The sequence below is a fragment of the Channa argus genome, chromosome 2 (assembly GCF_033026475.1).
Source record: "Channa argus isolate prfri chromosome 2, Channa argus male v1.0, whole genome shotgun sequence".
NCBI lineage: Eukaryota > Metazoa > Chordata > Actinopteri > Anabantiformes > Channidae > Channa > Channa argus.
The window spans coordinates 12,155,707-12,174,708 of record NC_090198.1 but is presented as its reverse complement, the minus strand read 5'-3'; the positions used below and the strand labels follow the sequence as shown (position 1 = coordinate 12,174,708).

At 39.2% G+C, this 19,002-nt stretch overlaps 1 protein-coding gene across 16 annotated transcripts in view; it reads left to right on the top strand.

Annotated features, from left to right (window-relative positions):
- The window catches only part of herc1 (HECT and RLD domain containing E3 ubiquitin protein ligase family member 1), a 56,150-nt gene that overhangs the window by 2,565 nt on the left and 34,583 nt on the right, over window positions 1–19,002 (top strand). For 14 of the 16 annotated variants that reach the window (XM_067495432.1, XM_067495423.1, XM_067495422.1 and 11 more), the window contains exons 2-25: window positions 1,637–2,613; window positions 3,485–3,580; window positions 3,883–4,077; window positions 4,923–5,234; window positions 5,507–5,603; window positions 6,443–6,586; window positions 6,826–6,953; window positions 7,216–7,360; window positions 7,786–7,957; window positions 8,395–8,529; window positions 8,773–8,938; window positions 9,666–9,791; window positions 11,304–11,528; window positions 11,726–11,878; window positions 12,860–12,992; window positions 13,128–13,319; window positions 15,209–15,433; window positions 15,688–15,861; window positions 15,947–16,061; window positions 16,148–16,268; window positions 16,522–16,690; window positions 17,426–17,771; window positions 18,493–18,613; window positions 18,856–18,907. In XM_067495432.1, coding sequence (XP_067351533.1) covers window positions 1,663–2,613; window positions 3,485–3,580; window positions 3,883–4,077; window positions 4,923–5,234; window positions 5,507–5,603; window positions 6,443–6,586; window positions 6,826–6,953; window positions 7,216–7,360; window positions 7,786–7,957; window positions 8,395–8,529; window positions 8,773–8,938; window positions 9,666–9,791; window positions 11,304–11,528; window positions 11,726–11,878; window positions 12,860–12,992; window positions 13,128–13,319; window positions 15,209–15,433; window positions 15,688–15,861; window positions 15,947–16,061; window positions 16,148–16,268; window positions 16,522–16,690; window positions 17,426–17,771; window positions 18,493–18,613; window positions 18,856–18,907 — 4,693 coding nt within the window. In that variant the 5' untranslated portion in view covers window positions 1,637–1,662. Of the gene's footprint in view, window positions 1–1,040; window positions 1,119–1,636; window positions 2,614–3,484; window positions 3,581–3,882; window positions 4,078–4,922; window positions 5,235–5,506; window positions 5,604–6,442; window positions 6,587–6,825; window positions 6,954–7,215; window positions 7,361–7,785; window positions 7,958–8,394; window positions 8,530–8,772; window positions 8,939–9,665; window positions 9,792–11,303; window positions 11,529–11,725; window positions 11,879–12,859; window positions 12,993–13,127; window positions 13,320–15,208; window positions 15,434–15,687; window positions 15,862–15,946; window positions 16,062–16,147; window positions 16,269–16,521; window positions 16,691–17,425; window positions 17,772–18,492; window positions 18,614–18,855; window positions 18,908–19,002 lie in introns of all 16 variants that reach the window. The other 2 variants (XM_067495420.1, XM_067495425.1) reach the window with 2 other exon arrangements.

Here is a 19,002-nt window from a genome sequence, read left to right as displayed (position 1 = left end):
ATTATGGGAATAGAGCATATTTAATGTTCTTATTTTAATTACTCCTGAGTGGGTAATTGTTAATTTGACCAACTCAAGTTTGTGAAAGCAGCCCTAACTGTGTGAGGGTAAAAAGAAAAATATTTTTTGCATGGTGCTATGACTAAGCACTTTACAAAATTGCTTTCACACAGATTGAATCATATTTATGCTTCAGTGAAAGCCCCCTTTAACAAATGTACCTCTTTTCAGTTCAGTGATGCATGTGTGTGTCTTTAAAAAGACAGTGTTGTACTTGTGCACTGTTGTGATGGCAATTGGTAGTAAGTGTTAATAGCGCGTTTGAGCAAATCATAGCAATGTAACTATATATTTTTGAGGAAGACCAACTGTTATGAACTTATAACATCTTCGTCTTTTCATTTCGGCTGTTCCCTTTAAGGAGTCACCACAGTGAATCATGTGCCTCCATCTAACCCTACAACCATTTACATCCTCTTCGCAAAGTCTACTACCATCCGTCCTTCTGTGTTCCTATACTAAAGACCAAACCTGCCCATCACATTCTCATCACCTCTGTTCCCTTCACCTACATGTCCATTAAGATCTACACCAATCACCACTCCCTCACCTCTGGGGATGCTCTGCGTCACTTCCTCTAACTCACTCCAGAATTTCTCCTTCTCTTCTAACTCACATCGTACCTGTGGGGCATAACCACTAACAACATTGGACATTACGCCTTGAATTTCCAACTTCAGACTCATCTAAACCTGATTCTGTTTTCACCTCCAGAACATTCCTCACAAACTCCTCTTTCAGGATAGCTCCTACTCCATTTCTCTTCCTGTCTGACCCATGGTAGAACAACTTGAACCCGCTCCTAAGCTTCTAGCTTGCTACCTTTTTACCTGGTCTCCTGGACACACAGTATATCCGCCTTCCTTGTCTGCATCATGTCAAGCAACTCTCTAGCCTTCCCTGTGATAGTCCCAACATTCAAAGTCCCTGCTGTTAGTCCTGCGTTCTTGGCTGTCCTTTTCTCTCTCTTCGATCAACAGTAGCCCAATTTCCACCGGTACCCTGTAGGTCAACAGCATCCGTGGTGGTCGTTGTTAAGCCGGACCCCGACCAATCCGGTATGGAAGTAATTTTTGGTGTGAAAGTCATGATTCACATTTTTTATTAGGCATGTGTTTTACGTCGGATGCCCATCCTGACACAATGCTCTGCATTTATCCAGACTTTGGACTGTCACAAGAAGACACTGGCTTGTGTCCCCTTGCGGTTGCATTTATGAGTTTATAACATATTTCATCATAACTCTGGTCATTATAACCAGTAGAAACGCCTCTAGCTTGTAAGTAATTAAATCAACACAGAAATGTTCAAATAGCAGACAGGCAAATTCTGTGCGTCAAATTCTGTATAGGTTTGTCTGAGAACCATATGATTATAAAATAATCAAAATTATTGTGGTAGGCTTTTAGAAACTGGAAATGAATAATAATAAACTGAAGATAATTTCTTAGTTCAAAGTTTTGTTTGCATCTTTAGGAATGATGCGAAAATGGATTTTTCAAGGTTGTGTTTGAAAAAGTTGTTATTCAGAAAGTTTCAGTTTAACAGTTTGCGTACTTTCTACTCATTGTTTCAGGACTGATGGATCCAGAGTGACATGCCATGGCTTTAATGATCCCCCCGGTGAAACTCAAGTGGCTGGAGCACCTGAACAGCTCATGGATTACAGAGGACAGCGAATCAATAGCCACACGGGAGGGAGTATCAGTGCTCTACTCAAAGCTGTTGGCCAACAAAGAGGTTGTGCTGCTGCCTCAGCAGGTGCTTTGTCTGAAGGGCCCCCAGCTTCCAGACTTTGAGCGTGAATCCCTCTCCAGTGATGAACAGGAACATTACTTGGATGCTCTACTCAGCAGCCAGTTGGCCTTGGCCAAGATGGTTTGCTCTGACTCTCCCTTTGCTGCTGCCCTGCGCAAACGTGTGCTGGTGCTCCAGCGCATCTTCTATGCACTTTCCAACAAGTACCACGATAAAGGAAAGGTCAAGCAGCAGCAGCACTCTCCAGAGAACAACTCGGGTTCAGCTGATCTGCACTCAGTCAGTGACCGGCCACGTTCCAGCACTGATGCTCTCATTGAGATGGGTGTTCGCACAGGCCTTAGTCTTCTCTTTGCTCTTTTGCGCCAGAGTTGGATGATGCCACCTCCACCCAACCCTGGTGCAGATCCTGGGGGCAATATAAACTTGTGTAATGATGTGATTCACACAGCCATTGATGTGGTTTGCTCCTTGCCACCACTTTCTCTGGCCAATGAGAGCAAGATCCCACCAATGGGCCTTGACTGCCTGGCACAGGTCACCACTTTTCTCAAGGGAGTGACTATGCCAAATTCTGGTGCAGATATTTTGGGACGGCGGCTTGCCTCAGAGTTACTGCTTGGTCTTGCTTCCCAGAGAGGTTCCCTTCACTACTTGCTAGAGTGGATTGAGATGGCTTTGGCAGCAGCAGGTCTGGTCAGTACAATGGAGCAGAACAAGGTTCTACAAAACCAAGAAGGCCTCATCAGCTATGACTGCTTCATGAACATCCTTATGCAGATGAGACGTTCTTTGGTAAGTAAACATTACAGACACTTGACTCGTGGTTCTTAGTAGTTTATAATAACCAGCTAGATTGCACCAATTTATAGCCTCCTGTTTTCTATGTCATAAATAGTGATGGTGTAACCCAGACAGCATTTCTTTGCAAATGGGCTCATACGCTCCTTCTATTGAGTATTAAAGCTTCAGTGTGCAACACATTTCAATTTATTTATTAAAAATATGTTTCTACATGTATCTCCATGTGAAGAGGTGTGATGGTAGCCTCCTTTGACACAAGTTCATTGAACAGCAGTGGCAGCATTGTAGAGATAGTCATCTCTAAAAGTTTTTAAAGTGTGGCTTGATTAGTTAGTTAATTAGTAAGCCTTCTTATTTGACAAAGACAAATAGCTGAAGGGCTGTGCAGAGCATGGCAGAGAATAGTGCAGCAAAGCTGTTTCACAGCAGGCAGAGGAGAGCTGACTCAAGGTCTCATGTTAGCACAGTCTTAGGTTGCACACTGTAACTTTTAACTGAACATTATTCATTCAAGCAACAGAAACACAAAAATTAGAACTTTATGTGAGGTATTGCACTTACTGTATAATCTTGATGTGATAACTGAAACCGTTTAATTGGAGTTAATGAGTCAAGCATCATTATGTATTCACTACCAGGGTATTATCTTACTTAAAATCTAACAAAACACATGCAGAAAATAAAAACCTGATGATATAGAAACCACTCATCAGCCTTATAGATGTTATGTTAGATGTGTATGTAAAAGGAGACTTTTTTTTTGTCTGCAAAAACTGGTTCATAATATTTATTGCAATGTTTGCACTTTTGAAGCTATTTATGATCCAAACTTAGATTTGTGTATTTGATTTGATTGTCTTAGGGCTCCTCAGCAGATCGCAGCCAGTGGAGAGAACCCACACGGACCTCAGATGGCCTGTGTTCATTATATGAGGCAGCACTCTGTCTCTTTGAAGAAGTAAGGAATTAATTCAGAGCTGTATTTTACAACAAGGACTTTGTATTGTTAATATTACAAAACACAGTAACATACTAATTTACAAGCATGTTTAACTTGTTCAGAACTGTCAGATAGGTTCTTCCTATATGTGTTGTGCGATATTTTTCACCAAGAAAATTCTGCAAATGTAACAAATTTATCCATTGTACACAATGAAGGAATAGAGGTAATTTTAAAAATGTTCAACAAGGTAAGTAATTTGTTATTTCACCGAGTACACATGGCTGCAAGGTTTCTTTAATAATTTCCTTTTCTTCCAGGTATGTCGAATGGCGTCAGACTACTCTCGCACCTGCGTGAGTCCAGACAGCATACAGACTGGTGAGGCACCTGTGGTGTCTGAAACGTGTGAGGTGTATGTATGGGGCAGTAACAGCAGCCACCAGCTAGTGGAGGGTACACAGGAGAAGATCCTGCAGCCTAAGTTGGCCACCAGCTTTGCCGATGCACAAACAGTAAGAGAAAACAGTCCGTACATTTGATGTAGAGCTGTACATTTGACAAACCTGTATTAAACATGGAAACTAGAGGAACAGCCAAGTTAATTGCTACATTTTGGAAATTGAGTTGATGAACTTTAAGAGGATTTCTATCCCACTATGCAAAAATTATACAGTTCAGCATAAAAGGGTGGTATCACATAAACAATTCATCGATGCAATTAAATTGTGCCTTAATTTCTTCTTCCATAAGTATGAAATCACCTAAATCAAAGCACTGTGATCTGCTATATTTGTTAGAGATACAGTGGGTAGAGACTGATGATTCATGATGATTCAGGATGAAGGAACAGACATCCTAATTTTTATTATACTCCTACACTGTATTTTCTCTTATTTTATTACAAGAGGAAGGAAACACTTTTGCAAACATAACAGGTGTAATCCACAATGTGCCTACATCCAGTTACTTTATGTTAGTGTTTGTGCAGTTTAAGTCCTTGTAAAGTACCAGGAAGCTCATGATGACTTTTGTGTGCTGTGCTTTTCAGGGCATTTCAGTGGGTACAACATTCTTCTATGCAAATATTATGAATAAAAGTGAAATCACAAAAATACAAGTAATTGTGCGTGAAATTTAGTATATTATTATATTACACTCATAGATACAATTTACATTTAGAATTTATTATTGTATTTTGAAAAAACCTATAGCAAAAAGGGCTGATAGCTAATATGCATTTATATGTCATAATTTGTAGCATGGTTCACTCACTTGTGTGTCAGTGTGTGAGTATGCAGAATCAGTCTGAAGTATTTGATTGCACCCAGACACACAACCTTCCCAAATTTCTCTGCAGATTGAGGCAGGCCAGTATTGCACATTTGTCATTTCTTCTGATGGCTCTGTTCGGGCCTGTGGGAAGGGCAGCTATGGCCGCTTGGGCCTCGGGGACTCCAACAATCAATCAACACTCAAGAAGCTGACTTTTGAACCCCACCGTGCCATCAAGAAAGTGTCATCATCTAAAGGCTCTGACGGCCACACGCTGGCTTTTACTACGGAGGGTGAGGTGTTCAGCTGGGGTGATGGTGATTATGGCAAACTGGGTCACGGGAACAGCTCAACACAGAAATACCCTAAACTTATCCAGGGGCCACTGCAGGGAAAGGTAGGTAGGGTAGGGATGCTTGTCATATAGTATTTTTTTTTAATTCATCTGCTCTACTTTTAAATCCGATATTATTTTGTAGCCGGAGCAATTGTAGGTATTTAAGGGCATGATTTTTCTTCTTCACTCTGTAAAATGTTTTCGCACAAGCAACTGTAAAATTAAGAAAAAAATGCTTGCAAATAAGAGTTAGTTGCTTTCTGCTCTCCCTCCTTAAAAAAAAAAAAAAAGAGAATTTAAGAAATTCATGCTTTGCTTGTGGTTTGTTTCAGGTTGTGGTATGTGTGTCTGCTGGCTATAGACACAGTGCTGCAGTCAGTGAGGATGGAGAACTGTACACATGGGGTGAAGGAGACTTTGGAAGATTGGGTGAGTTTCTAAACTTAAGTATCCTAAGTTGAAAACGATCTTCTATCATGCACCTGTACTTATGGCTGCATTGACAGCTTGTTGTTCTAAAAGAATCATTCAATAGTTTCTGTTAGCTGGCTAGAAATCCTCAATCCTCAGAGAGTCGGGACATATCTTTTCAGCAGTGACATGTTGTACTAGTTTTATTTAAAAAATAAATCCTCTTAAATGTTTGTTGTTTCTATAACAATAGAAAAGCTATTACATAGTTGAGCATATTAAACATCAACATGATTGTATAAATCATGTTGATATTAGGTTTTTTCAGCAGATTTTCAAAACTTTCCCACACATGTTTTTTATAACTGCATATATTCGTTCTGATGCCTGTCAATCTTGGCCAACCTTGAATTTGTTGTTTGTTGACCCCTGTCCACCACAACATTAAAACCATCAGGTTGTATTTATCTTGTGTGTGATCGATGGATGTTACCTAAAGCACAGTATAGTGCAATAGTTTTAAGCACTAAAAGTAAAGTGATGATGTGTTCAGAACAATTACCATGAATACTTGTTAATGTAAACAAAAAAAAGAAAAGAGTGGAACAATGGTGATGCACTTGCTACGTCTTTGGCTCGTCCATGGCTTGACCTATGTCAACATAATTAGGACAGTAGTGTATCCTGGTGCACTTATACTAAATACAGTAGAAGGTAATGAGTTTAGATGTTGTAACAGCATCAGTTGCTGACAGTGTGTCTTACTCTTTTAAGCTTTATTTAAGCTAAGTAAATTCTTGATGTGTATTGTGTAATTTGTGTGAAAAGCATGTCTGTTTTCATGTGTGGTTATTTAGGCCATGGTGACAGCAACAGCCGAAACATTCCTACCCTGGTTAAAGATATCAGCAATGTAGGAGAGGTCTCATGTGGTAGCTCCCATACTATTGCACTGTCAAAGGATGGGCGCACTGTTTGGTCCTTTGGAGGAGGGGACAATGGTTTGTAATGTTTCTACGTTACGACTTACTTGGTGTTAAATACCTAATTTGAATCTGTTAATTCTGTAAATTTCAATATTTGAATTTGAAGTGTGCTTTTTCATATTGTGTAAGCCCCAAAGTGTACATTGTTGAACAGAAACCGCATAATCCCTATAGCTTATGGTCAGAGTTTGTCAAAACTGTAGCACGGTATGACTTTACCATATTCTTTTATGTAACTATGTATTGTCCTGCAGGAAAACTAGGTCATGGAGATACCAACCGAGTCTACAAGCCAAAAGTTGTGGAGGCCTTGCAGGGGATGTTCATCAGGAAAGTTTGTGCTGGAAGCCAGTCGTCTCTCGCCTTAACCTCTACTGGACAAGTAGAACACCATTCTTACAATAATACCAATGACACAATAAATGCTATAGTTTGTTGAGAAAGTTGCAGATTTTATATTATTATATTTTCATTGAGTTTGTTTACATTGCTAATTATTGCTGCTTAATTATTGAGAGTGATAATTTTTAAGGACAGGAGTAACATAATGTTGCTTATCTGTTTTCCTTTGAATGTAGTTTTTACCTGTAGTGTAAAATTGTTATTAATCATCTGCTAATGTCCACTCTTGTTACTTGTTTTAGGTGTATGCTTGGGGATGTGGAGCTTGCCTGGGATGTGGTTCTTCTGAGGCCACAGCACTCAGGCCCAAACTAATTGAGGAGCTGGCTACCACTAGGGTGGTGGACATCTCTATAGGGGACAGCCATTGCCTTGCCTTGTCGCATGGTAGTTATCAGTTCTTTCTCATGTTCGGGCCTTGTTGCATTGGAGTCTTATTCTCCTGTCTTCTAAATGCGTAACTATAAGCAGCTGGCACTCCACTCACTGAAACATATTTGCATGCTGTATGGATCAGTGCTTAGTGTAACTGTCCAAGCTAAATTTACTTTAGTCAGTCACAGTTTGAATATGACTTTGCTGACAAAGCAACACTTTGTGTTTGTTAAATATGTGAAAGAACTATGGTGCAAAGCATGATGTAATAGCAAATACTTTTTATAGCTACTACTTAACTTTAAATGCATTTATAAAATATCATAATTCAGCTTGATGTATTAGAGTTCTATTTTGTTATTATTCATTATATATAAAAAGTTATCACAGACATGTCTAAAATTGTATTACTTGTCTTCTGCTCAACCGCTGTCTAGACAATGAAGTATATGCATGGGGCAACAACTCAATGGGCCAGTGTGGCCAGGGAAATTCAACAGGTCCAATCACCAAACCCAAGAAGGTTGTCGGCCTCGATGGAGTTGCTATTCAGCAGATCTCAGCTGGCACGTCTCACAGTTTGGCCTGGACAGCCCTGCCCAGAGATAGGTGATTTTCAAGTAGAAAAACACAGAATGTAGTGAAGATAACAGTGACCAACTGGGTTTTGCAAGAAATTGTTGCACAGTGGGAGGATTGTTCAAGGCAACCACTGATGTCACATCTCTGGAATTGCATAACATAGGTCAAAGTTCAGTAGCTGCATGTGAAATGTTCAGCAGTTTTTCTATTTCACAGTTAGAAGGGTCAAGCTCTGTGCTAACTTGCAAAACTGATTGAACTTATATTTAGTCAAGAAGAATAGATTTGAGAAATCATTTATACATTATATGCAATTATTGCTATGACAGAACAATACTGTCTTTATATAATTTTGGTATGAAGAGCGTTTGTAGACAATGCGGTCTTAATTCCCTAATGCTTATGATTTCTCTTTACCCTATTACTACAGCACTTGTTAATATTTACTCATTGTGGCCTTTTAGGCAAGTGGTGGCTTGGCACAGGCCATACTGCGTCGACCTTGAAGAAAGTACATTCTCCCACTTGCGCTCCTTCCTGGAGCATTATTGTGATGGCATCAACAGTGAAGTTCCTCCGCTACCTTTCCCATCGTCCAGGTGAGTTTACTCAACCCTTTACCGCCCCTCCCCACCACTGAAAGATACAGAAGTAAAATAAAAAAAATAAAATCACATAGATTTGAAATATTTTTTCCCCTGGTCCATATTTGGCACTTGCGAATTACTTCACAGTTTCCTATTTATCTTCTTTAAATTATTTTAAATTCTTATTTCAGATTATGAAAATTTCAGAATTTTAGTTTCAACACATTCTAAATAATTTATTTCATGTATTCACAGGGAGCATCATAACTTCCTCAAGTTGTGCCTTCGGCTTTTGTCCAATCACCTGGCTCTGGCTCTGGCTGGAGGCGTGGCCACCAGTATCTTAGGTCGACAGGCCAGGCCCCTGAGGAACCTCCTCTTCAGACTGATGGACTCCTCTGTTCCAGATGAGATTCAGGAGGTCAGAGGAAGTAGATGAACTTATGATCTTTGTGGGAAATTTGTGGGACAGCAAAACAGTATATCAGAAGTTGGTTAATAATGAATCATCAGATTATAAATATGAGATTCACTTTAAAAACCGCACTAAACAGCTAGTAAATACATTTTTTTGAAGAATGGGGCGGCTTTAGCTCAGGGGGTAAGGGCAGTCGTCCACGGACGAGGTCAATGGTTCGATCCTGGCTACATGTCAAAGTGTCTCTGTCTGGGCAAGACACTGAACCCCTAACAGCCCATTCCCCTCCCTAGCTGTGTAGTCCAAGCCTGGTAGAAATTGGGGAGGGTTGCGTCGTGCTAAATCAACATGCGGACAATGATCTGCTGTGGCGACCCTGAACTCATGGGATAAGCTGAAAGGACCCACCACAGTTTTTTTGAAGAATAACTGAATTGATAAGTCTAGAATTTCTAAATGTAATTATTAAATTTTTTTAAATCAATGGTCACAAGTTTATTGTTTAAGCCGCCAGACTAAAGCAAGCATTTTTATTTGTTTTTTTGCCAAACACTCATAACAAATAATGCCTTCCCTGTCCTTTTTGTATTTCACTACAAATTATTTTTTGATTTGATTCCATATTTTTTTCCTTTTGATTTTTTGATTATTGTAGATGACAGTAAGTTAGAGATTTCTTATGAAGAGGTTCTGTACGGCAGGCAGTGACATTATGTGTTTGTCCCATCAGGCGGTGATTGAGACTCTGTCTGTGGGGGCGACCATGCTGCTGCCTCCACTGAGAGAGAGAATGGAGCTTCTTCACTCCCTGCTGCCCCAGGGGCCTGACAGATGGGAGAGTCTCTCCAAAGGACAGGTACCTGATCAGGGCTTGACATTAATGTTTGGGCAAGTGGAATGTATCATGCAGTTCCCCAATTGGGCCGTTGAAAAATAAATATGGCGGTCCGCACTATTTTCCAAACATTAATTTATGTGTGTCGGCCTGCTACATATTGGTTAAAATCTGATTTCATGGTAGAGCTGCGTGCATCGCGTTCAACCTTAAAGTGTCCATTATCGTTGAGTTCAGGTGAACCAGAGTAGGGTGATTTTAATTTTAATTATGATGCTGTTCTACACCTGATTACTAACTTCACCATAACTTCTTGCAATAATAACTACAGACGAATCATTCATCATTTTGTCGTATTTATGTTTATTACATCAACTTTCTGAAGAATGTTAGTCTCCTCCAACAACCATTACAGACATTAGATGCAGCTGCAATTCAAAATTATACTGTATATATGTGGTAAATTATCTGTGTTAATAAAGTGCAGAAAAAATTGATGGAGTAGCTTCACATTTTGATGATCTTTTAGTGCTGATCAATGCAATATCTGGTTGAAGCAACTGAAAAGTGTGTTGTCAAACATACAAAGTCTTTAAACCTCTGCGGTCTGAAAGACTAAACTCTGATGCAGTTGGAGGAAGCTGTGCAGCACTTAACGTTAGGTAGTGATTAAGAAGTTTTTTCTCACAATCACCACGTTTTTTTTTCTCTTTAACTTCACAATATCACATTTAGATGTAATAAAAGTGTTGGACACCGCTCCTTCCTGTATGAATCTTATTATGCATTATTCAGCTGCAAAATGTTTGTGAATCAGACGCTTCCTCATTTAGCTTGGTATAGACAAGGAAAAAAAGACCACAGTCATGCTATATTAATGTGTCAGATACACATTTAATCAACATTTTTTCTCCTATTTATATTATTCTGTGGTTTTATCTTGACCTGTTGTCAGTATTTCTGCTTCACTGTACCACTGTAGTATTTCTGCCTTCTCAATCAACAAAAACATACAACATTTAATTCTTTAGTTATTTTTAACTTTTAATACAAAAGTTCACATCTGAAGAGAAATTTAGTAATTGATTAAAAAAGAAAATCCCCTAGTCACAGGAATAACCTATTTATACCTATTTATGACCCTAATATTTGTTGAAAACCCTTTCTACCAGCTTAGCCACAGGTGCCTGAACTTAGTTATTCTGAAAAAATAATTTTGAAAATTAGTTGTGTCTAGAGATAGGGGTGGTGGAAAATATCCTAGAACTTACATATCATAGCTAGGTTAAATTTACATTTAGTCATTTAGCAGTTGCTTTTATCCAAAGTGACTTACACATTTCATGAGATGCAAGTGCAAGAAAGAGCAGAAAGGATTTTTTTTTTTAATAATAGATTTAAGTGCATAGGAAGGTATGGAAGAGTTCTGTAGTGACTGACCTAATGTTTTAATGAAGTGTTCTCTTAAAGTTTATTTTGTTAATGTGTGTGTGTGTGTGTATGTGTGTGTTTGTGGGGTGCCCTTCGCCACAGAGGATGCAGTTAGACATTATCCTGACCAGTCTCCAGGACCACACCCACGTGGCTTCCCTCCTTGGTTACAGCTCACCTGCTGATGCCCCTGAGGTTGTTACCTCTGGGCCTGGCTTTACAACTTCACCAGACTCTACCTGCCCACATACCACAGCAAGTCACCCTGACACCCACCTGGCTGAGATCCTTATGAAAATGCTTCTCAGAAACCTGGGCTTTTATACTGTAAGTAGCTGGACCATGTTTGGTAGACTTAAGATTTGGTCTTATTGATTTAGTTGTGTGCATTATTCAATAGCAAAAAAATATTGGAGGCATCATTATGATCTGTTTTAATGTTATCAAAACCAAAGCTATCAGTCCTGTGTAAAATTGCTAGTAGTGCTGTAATTTTCATAATTTTCTTTTTGATTAATGTACAGGATCAGGCATTTGGGGAGCTGGAGAAGAACAGTGATAAGTTGCAGCAGGGCACATCATCCTCTGACAGCAGCCAACCAGCTCACCTTCACCAACTACTCTGCTCATTGCAGAAGCAACTGTTAGCATACTGCCACATTAACTCTGTCACTGAGGTACTGACACTCCACTGTCTTTGCTATTTATTTTTATGTACAGCCTGTTCAAACATGTTTACTTTCTCTTTATTAGAATGAGAAATCTGAATTGGGGGATTTTCTGCCAGTCCTCTCAAGCTCAGTCGGGTTGGATGGGGACCGGCAGTGGACAGTGATTTTCAGGTCTCTACAGAGATGTTTAATGTTTAGTCAAATTAGGGCCCTGGATGGTCCCTGATTTGACTAAACATTAAACATCTCACAGAGTTGTCCTTAAGCCACTCCTGTGTTGTCTTAGCTGTGTGCTTAGGATTGTTGTTGGAAGGCGAACCTATGCTCTTGGGAACCTGCAGATGAGCAGGTTTTTTTTTTTTTTGGTAGCCTTCCCCAGATCTGTGCTTGGTAATAATCCTGTTTCTAAGCTCTACAGGAAGTTCCTTTGACCTTATTAAAGATTCAAGATTCAAAAACTTAATTGATCCCATAGGGAAACTGTATTGCCTTGTTGGCCTTTAATGGGCTTTGTTCTGATACAGTAAGCATTGCCAGCTGTAAGGCATCTATAGTGAGGTCTGTTCCTTTCCAGATCATGTCCAATCAATTTAATTTACCACTGTTGGGCTCCATTAAAGGTGTAGCTTTTTTGAAAATCTGAATACATATGTACAAGTGATATTTCAGTTTCTTGTTTTTAATACATTTACAGACATTTCTAAAGTTCTGTTTTAACGTTGTTATGTGATACTGATAGATTAGTTAGAAAAAAAGAATTTAAACAACTTTGGTTTAAGGCTGCAACATAGCAAAATTGAAAAAAGGGAAGGGGGGGTTCTGAAAACTTTCCGAATGCACTGTATGTGTCGGGGGAAATTGAAAGGCAAATGCATCACACATTTGATAAAGTTATTTTCATTTTTATAATTTAGAACTCGCATGTTTCATAAGCATGCATTTGCACATGCACATACATTTTTATCCTCCTGATGTATTCTTTTGCAGAACTCCAGCAGTGTCGCTTTACTCCACAAACATCTACAGCTCCTGCTGCCCCATGCCACAGATATCTTCTCCCGTTCAGCCATTTTGATAAAAGAAAGTTCATGGAATGGTAGCCTACGAGAAAAGCTACAAGGTGAGAATGAATATATTATGAATGACTTAACTTTATTGAACTGGCTTTTAACAAACAAAACTTTGGGGTTATTATGTGTAAAACAACTTATAAATAAATATTTGTGAGACTAATTTTATTTTCTGTCATCTCCAGATGTGATCTACGTGTCAGCGGCAGGCAGCATGCTGTGCCAAATAATCAACTCTTTGCTGCTGCTTCCAGTATCAGTTGCAAGGCCTGTGCTGAGCCACCTGTTGGACCTGCTGCCTCCTCTGGACCGCCTTAACAGACTGCTGCCTGCTGCCTCCCTTCTGGAGGACCAGGAGCTGCAGTGGCCTCTTCATGGTGAGCAATACACTATGCAAAACATAAAATAAACAAAACATTGCATACATCAAATGATCAGAAGGATTACATTTGAAAATGTAAGCCCTTTTTACACAAGGTCATGACTTTTAGAGTCAGGTATAACATTAGTTTGAAAAACAATGATGGAGATTAAATAGCAATGCACTTTTGCTAGTTTTACACATTTACAACTTGATTCAGTCTCAAAGTTGATCATAAACATGATCATAAATGATGATACGATCAGGGGTTCAGGTTGCTTTAACCACTACTAGGGCTTGTGCATCTTAAAAACTCTTCAGAAGCTTTAAATTTATTTTAAAAATATCTTAAATACCATTAAAACTTTAAAAATAATTAAGGTTATGTAATTTGATCAGTTCATTGGTTACCACCGAGTCGTGGCAATTAGTACTGATGATGCTAATATTAAGCTAAAGATAGGCAGGAAGCGAAGGGAAGAGGCAATTTGTGGTTCTCTGTTTATTGGTAGCTAGAAGCAGCAGCTGATGTATAAATAAAGTGCTTTCAACAGTTGTCGATACTCCTGTCAGTATGCGCCAGTAGGTGTAGTATATCAAAAATAGTTTAAACTTGCTTAAACTGATTTAATCAGTAATACATATTAACAGGCAACTCCAGGCTAAATTGTAATGTGTTCTGTACTTAGTCATGGACCAGGACTACCAACAGGACTAACTACAGTTGGACTAAGTTAAATAATTTAAACCATTTGCAAATTTTGTGTGACATTTTGCATTCAGTACAGGGAAAATTGGCACAGTATCATTGTCACTCATTGATGCAGCTGTTAAAACACATTTCGGGGAAGGGTATTGGTTTTTCCTTGATTGTAAAAAGTGGGTATAAAAACTGACTACAACATGCAGCTCTGTAGTAGGCAAAGGTATCAGTTAATTAGATTTAGAGGTCAGAAGACTGGGTCTGGTTTAGCATAATACCTCCATGACATCAAAAGCTGTTAACTGTCTTCTGCTACTTTGATCCAATAATGTGCACATTGTGGTGGTCCCTTGCAAGTCCTTTGCCCATTTTGTTTCCATAGTAGCGTTATGTCTATCTCAGCACGTTACTCAAACAAATCCAAATCTGATTGTATTTTTTAATATGTTGCACATAATCCCAGAACACTTTACCCGATTACACTATACACAGATTGAATAAAGCAGCAGTACAACAATAGAATATGTAAATATACATATATAATTAGTATAAAAAAATCAGTGTTAACATCTACACAGGTATGAGTGGTTTGTTTGGGCTTTTCTGTTTTTTTTTTTTTTATTTTCTGGTTCTATTCCCATTTTAATCCTGACTTCTGACATTATCCAGCCGGCTTGTTTGATGCACATCTCTGCACAACATGTTATCAAGATTTGGGATGTGTGCATGTCCTGGCCTCTGTGGACCTCTGTGAATAATGGTTACTCATAATTCCCTTTCACTGTGTAGGTTTGCGTCAAAGTTTGTGTTTCAATGGAGAGGTATAACTCTGCCCAGGTCAGGTTCAACTCAACAAAATATCACTTAGAGACATATATTACACTCTTTCTACTCGAATATTGAGCATGCTAATTTGAGCAATAGCAAAGGAAAGTAAGCATCAGATTTAATTTAGGATACTAGTTTTTTATAGTGTCTTAACGCTGTCCACATTTGCGGTCCCACTGACAATGCACAATATTACACTTTTTTTGGGATCCTTGGTGTTTTGCTGCACAAATCAAATATTGTAGCTCTCTTAGTACTGTGCCTCAACATCCTCCTAAATAGATCCTTTTCTGTATTTGTTTTTTTTTCAGTCATAGAATATATTCTATTTCTATGTCATTACACTTTCTATGTCATTACATTAAACTTTTAAGGCACCTCTGACTTTGCTGAGCCAGCCTCAGGAATGTCCTTGCCACAGCCAGCGCTCTCCTGGGTGTGGCTTGTTGACCTGGAGAGGACAGTTGCCCTGTTGGTAGGCCGATGCCTCGGTGGAATGCTACAGGGAGCTCCTACCTCACTAGAGGAACAAGATACTGCTTACTGGCTCAAAACACCCCTCTTCAGCAATGGCTTGGAGATGGACATCCCACAGCTAGGTACAAAGTGAAGAAGTACAGTTCTGGGATTTTTGAGTTTTAAAAAGCAAAAATATAGTAATAACATGAACATTTGATTGTATTGGTCACTTCTAAATTAGAACTTAAATTCCAGCAAAGTATTTTGTTCTCTGTTGGACTGTCTCACCAGAGTCTTAAGATTTTTATACAGTTAATAATAGAGATTATAAGAATGTTTCCCTTTTATATGCATTTATTGCATTGATGAATGCTTTTTCACTTGTTTCATTCAGACACTTGCATCAGCTCATTGTTGGAGGCAGCACTGTCTGGTAACGAAGAACAGAAGCCTTTTGAGTGCACACTGCATCCTGACCTGAGCCTCCTGGTAGATCTGGCTCTGGGTTCCTCTAAAGAACCTGCCAACAGCCTTTGGATCAACATGCAGGACTATGCCATCAGCAAAGGTCTGCATTTTGACTAAACATACAATAAATGGCGTGGTTTCTATTTCTAGGGTAATGACTGACTGCACTATGTATTCTGTTACAGACTGGGACAATGCATCTCTTAGTAATGAGTCCCTATTAGACACTGTGTCCAGGTTTGTTTTGGCAGCCTTATTGAAGCACACAGGGCTGCTTGGCCAGGCACATGGAGAGGGCAGGTACAGTAGTATGATAAATATGATATGTTGGTTGAGAGCATTGATCTAAATTAGACATCACACATATATTTGTATTTTTCCATTAGGTACCAACCATCCAAGTCCCTTGCAGAGGTTTATCGCAGTGTTTATAAGGTTCGAAATCGTCTGCTTGCCTGTAAGAATATGGATTTTATCCAGACCCGATCATCTTCACGTGAGCGGAGAGTGAGTAAAGTTTCCTTTTTTTCTGAAGAAGCATCCTCACGCTTCATTTCAGTGAGGATGCTTCTGACTCTGACGATCTCCCACTGTGTGTTACATGTGTGAAGTGCAACTCTGCAATATGTCTGACCCTGATTTCTCTTGACATTGTCAGGATAAAAAAAATGGCTCAAGTAGATCCTTCCTCCCCAGATGGCTGCTTAGTTCACAAAACCATTTTCACAGATAGTCATGGTTGTTAATTTGTTACCCTTAGATTTCAGACAATCAGGACTCTTTGGACATGGACCCTCAAGAACACTCGTTCACACGTACCATTGATGAGGAGGCAGAGCTGGAAGAGAGGGCTGATCGCGAGAGAGAAGAGGGCCATCAGGAACAAGACGATGAAGAGGACAGGGAGCATGAAGTAATGACGGCTGGAAGTAAGTGTATCTGTATTGTGCATTTTCTTTTTAATTTGGTGTACTAATCTTTTTAAACATAAGGCATATGTTCTAATAAATGCATTTATATGGTTATTCAAGCTTGTTAAAATCTGTTCATTCGCATTTCTGTTTATCCCTATAGTCATTAAAATGGTAAATGAATAGTGATTCTTTTTAGCACTGTACTTCTGTTGTGTGGTTCATCATTATGGCTTAGTTCTGGAAAATGCATATTCAGCTAGTACAAATGTTCTTTTATTACTATAAGTGCAATAAATGGTCAAGGGGGAAAATAATGAAAATTAAATTAGTGCAAAAGTTTACTATTGAATTTGGGTATTATATGCCCTCTTTAAAACATTTGTTACTAAGAATTTTTCCAAGCTGTGAAGCTATCTGATGTATTACATTACATTTCTTTTACTGTTGCAAGTGTAATTTATGCAGTTGTTAAGTCCAAAAAATGTGGAGTACTCATGTGTAAGCTTGCTTAGTGTCTGATCTACCAAAGACAAGGCCATTACACCTACACACTGGGAAATACACATTCTTAATATTAAAAGACAGTGTTATTATTGTGTATTTGAATGAGGTTCACATTGTCAGAAAATGTGGTATGTTGCATTTGATCGACCCTGACAGGATTATGTGGCTGCTGCTTGTTCTCTAACCCAGCATCTTGTGTGTGTGTGTTTTTCATGTGTGTGCGTTTGTGCATGTTGCACAACCCAGAAATCTTTCAATGTTTCCTCTCAGCGCGGGATGTAGCTCGCAGTCGCGACAGGGAGCGGGCAAGTAGCAGCACTGGCCTGGGCTCCGGGTCTGTTTCTAGAAGTGGAGGTGGAGGTGGAGGTGGAGAAGAGGACACCATTCTGTCTCAGGAAGAAAGGAGGGGCAGTACAGGTCTTCCAGAGGGCCAGGATCTTTACACAGCAGCCTGCAATTCAGTGATCCACCGCTGTGCCCTGCTGGTGCTGGGGGTGAGCCCTGTGCTTGGTGAGCTGTCCAAGCAAAACCAGGAGGAGGGCCAGACACAGTCAGCTACAGGAACACAGGAGGGTCTGAGCTTCATGACGAGGTCAGAGCACCTAGATAAATTTAGAGGTGCAGGAGTAATCAAACTGTAAATGCTTGATTCCCCCCATAGTGCTAATTTTATACTGTATGTTTGTGTGGGATGGTTTCAATTATTTCTGGGGAAAATCAGCTTGTTTCATCAACCAAGTTCAGTGTAACCTTTACCTTAGTCAATACAAAGATTAATGAATATGTTAACATTTAATTAAAACCCTCACATTCTTAAATGAAGAGTAAAACTCCAACAATATATTTCCTCCAGTAAATTCTGGCCTTGAAGATATACTATCCAAAAGTAAAATAAAAGATGGGGAAACAAATTCTGTAGCTTTTGTACATCCATAATTAATAGTATAGTTTAGTGAAGGCTAACTTTTTCATAACCATTTCTAGCCATATATAGCTACAATATAGAAATTAATGAGCCACATTCATCAGAAGGCCACCAAAGGAGAGGTGTGCCTGACATGTTTTAGTCAACATTTTTCAGATACCATATTTCCCGAGGTCACTTTACAAATATTAACCTACTTTCCATGTTTCCACAAGTTTCAAATTGTAAGTTGCAAAAGGGGAAATGAAGTGGTGGAATATATTTTTGGCTTTATTTGGCACATCTTTGGGATTAGAATCAGTGGAATGCATGTTTTTAAGCCACATTGGTAAGGTATTACATTTGCAGAGACAGAGATAATTGATCTGTTTGATATGTTTTTGTGTAGGAGTGAGAGTCTGAGTGCAGAGAGCCGTTCAGTGCAGAGCAGCCCAAGCTACAGGCTGATGAAGTCAAGGAGTGAGTCTGACCTCTCCCAGCCCGAGTCAGACGAAGAAGGTTACTCTCTGGTAAAGAAGGCGTGTGTGGTGTTTGTTAGTATGTATGTACAGTGTGTGTCTACATATCTGTATATATAGATATAGATATATATGTGTGTGTGTGTGTGTGTGTGTGTGTGTGTGTAGTCATAAATATGGTATGATTCCTGTCAAACTACAAAGCTATTTTCTATGTTTAAAATGTGCATACCAAGAGTTGACTGATGGTCTGGGTTGTTGAATCAGGTTTTGTCTATTTTGTTTAATTTCAGAGTGGAAGGAGAAATGTTGATCTGGACTCGGCGTTCTCTCACAAAAAAAGAGGTAAGGTAATAAATTTGTCTAAAGTTGTGAGCAAGGATGATCCAAGTTTGTCTTTGTCATTTTTCATATGTTACTTTTGTTTTTCTGTCTTTTGA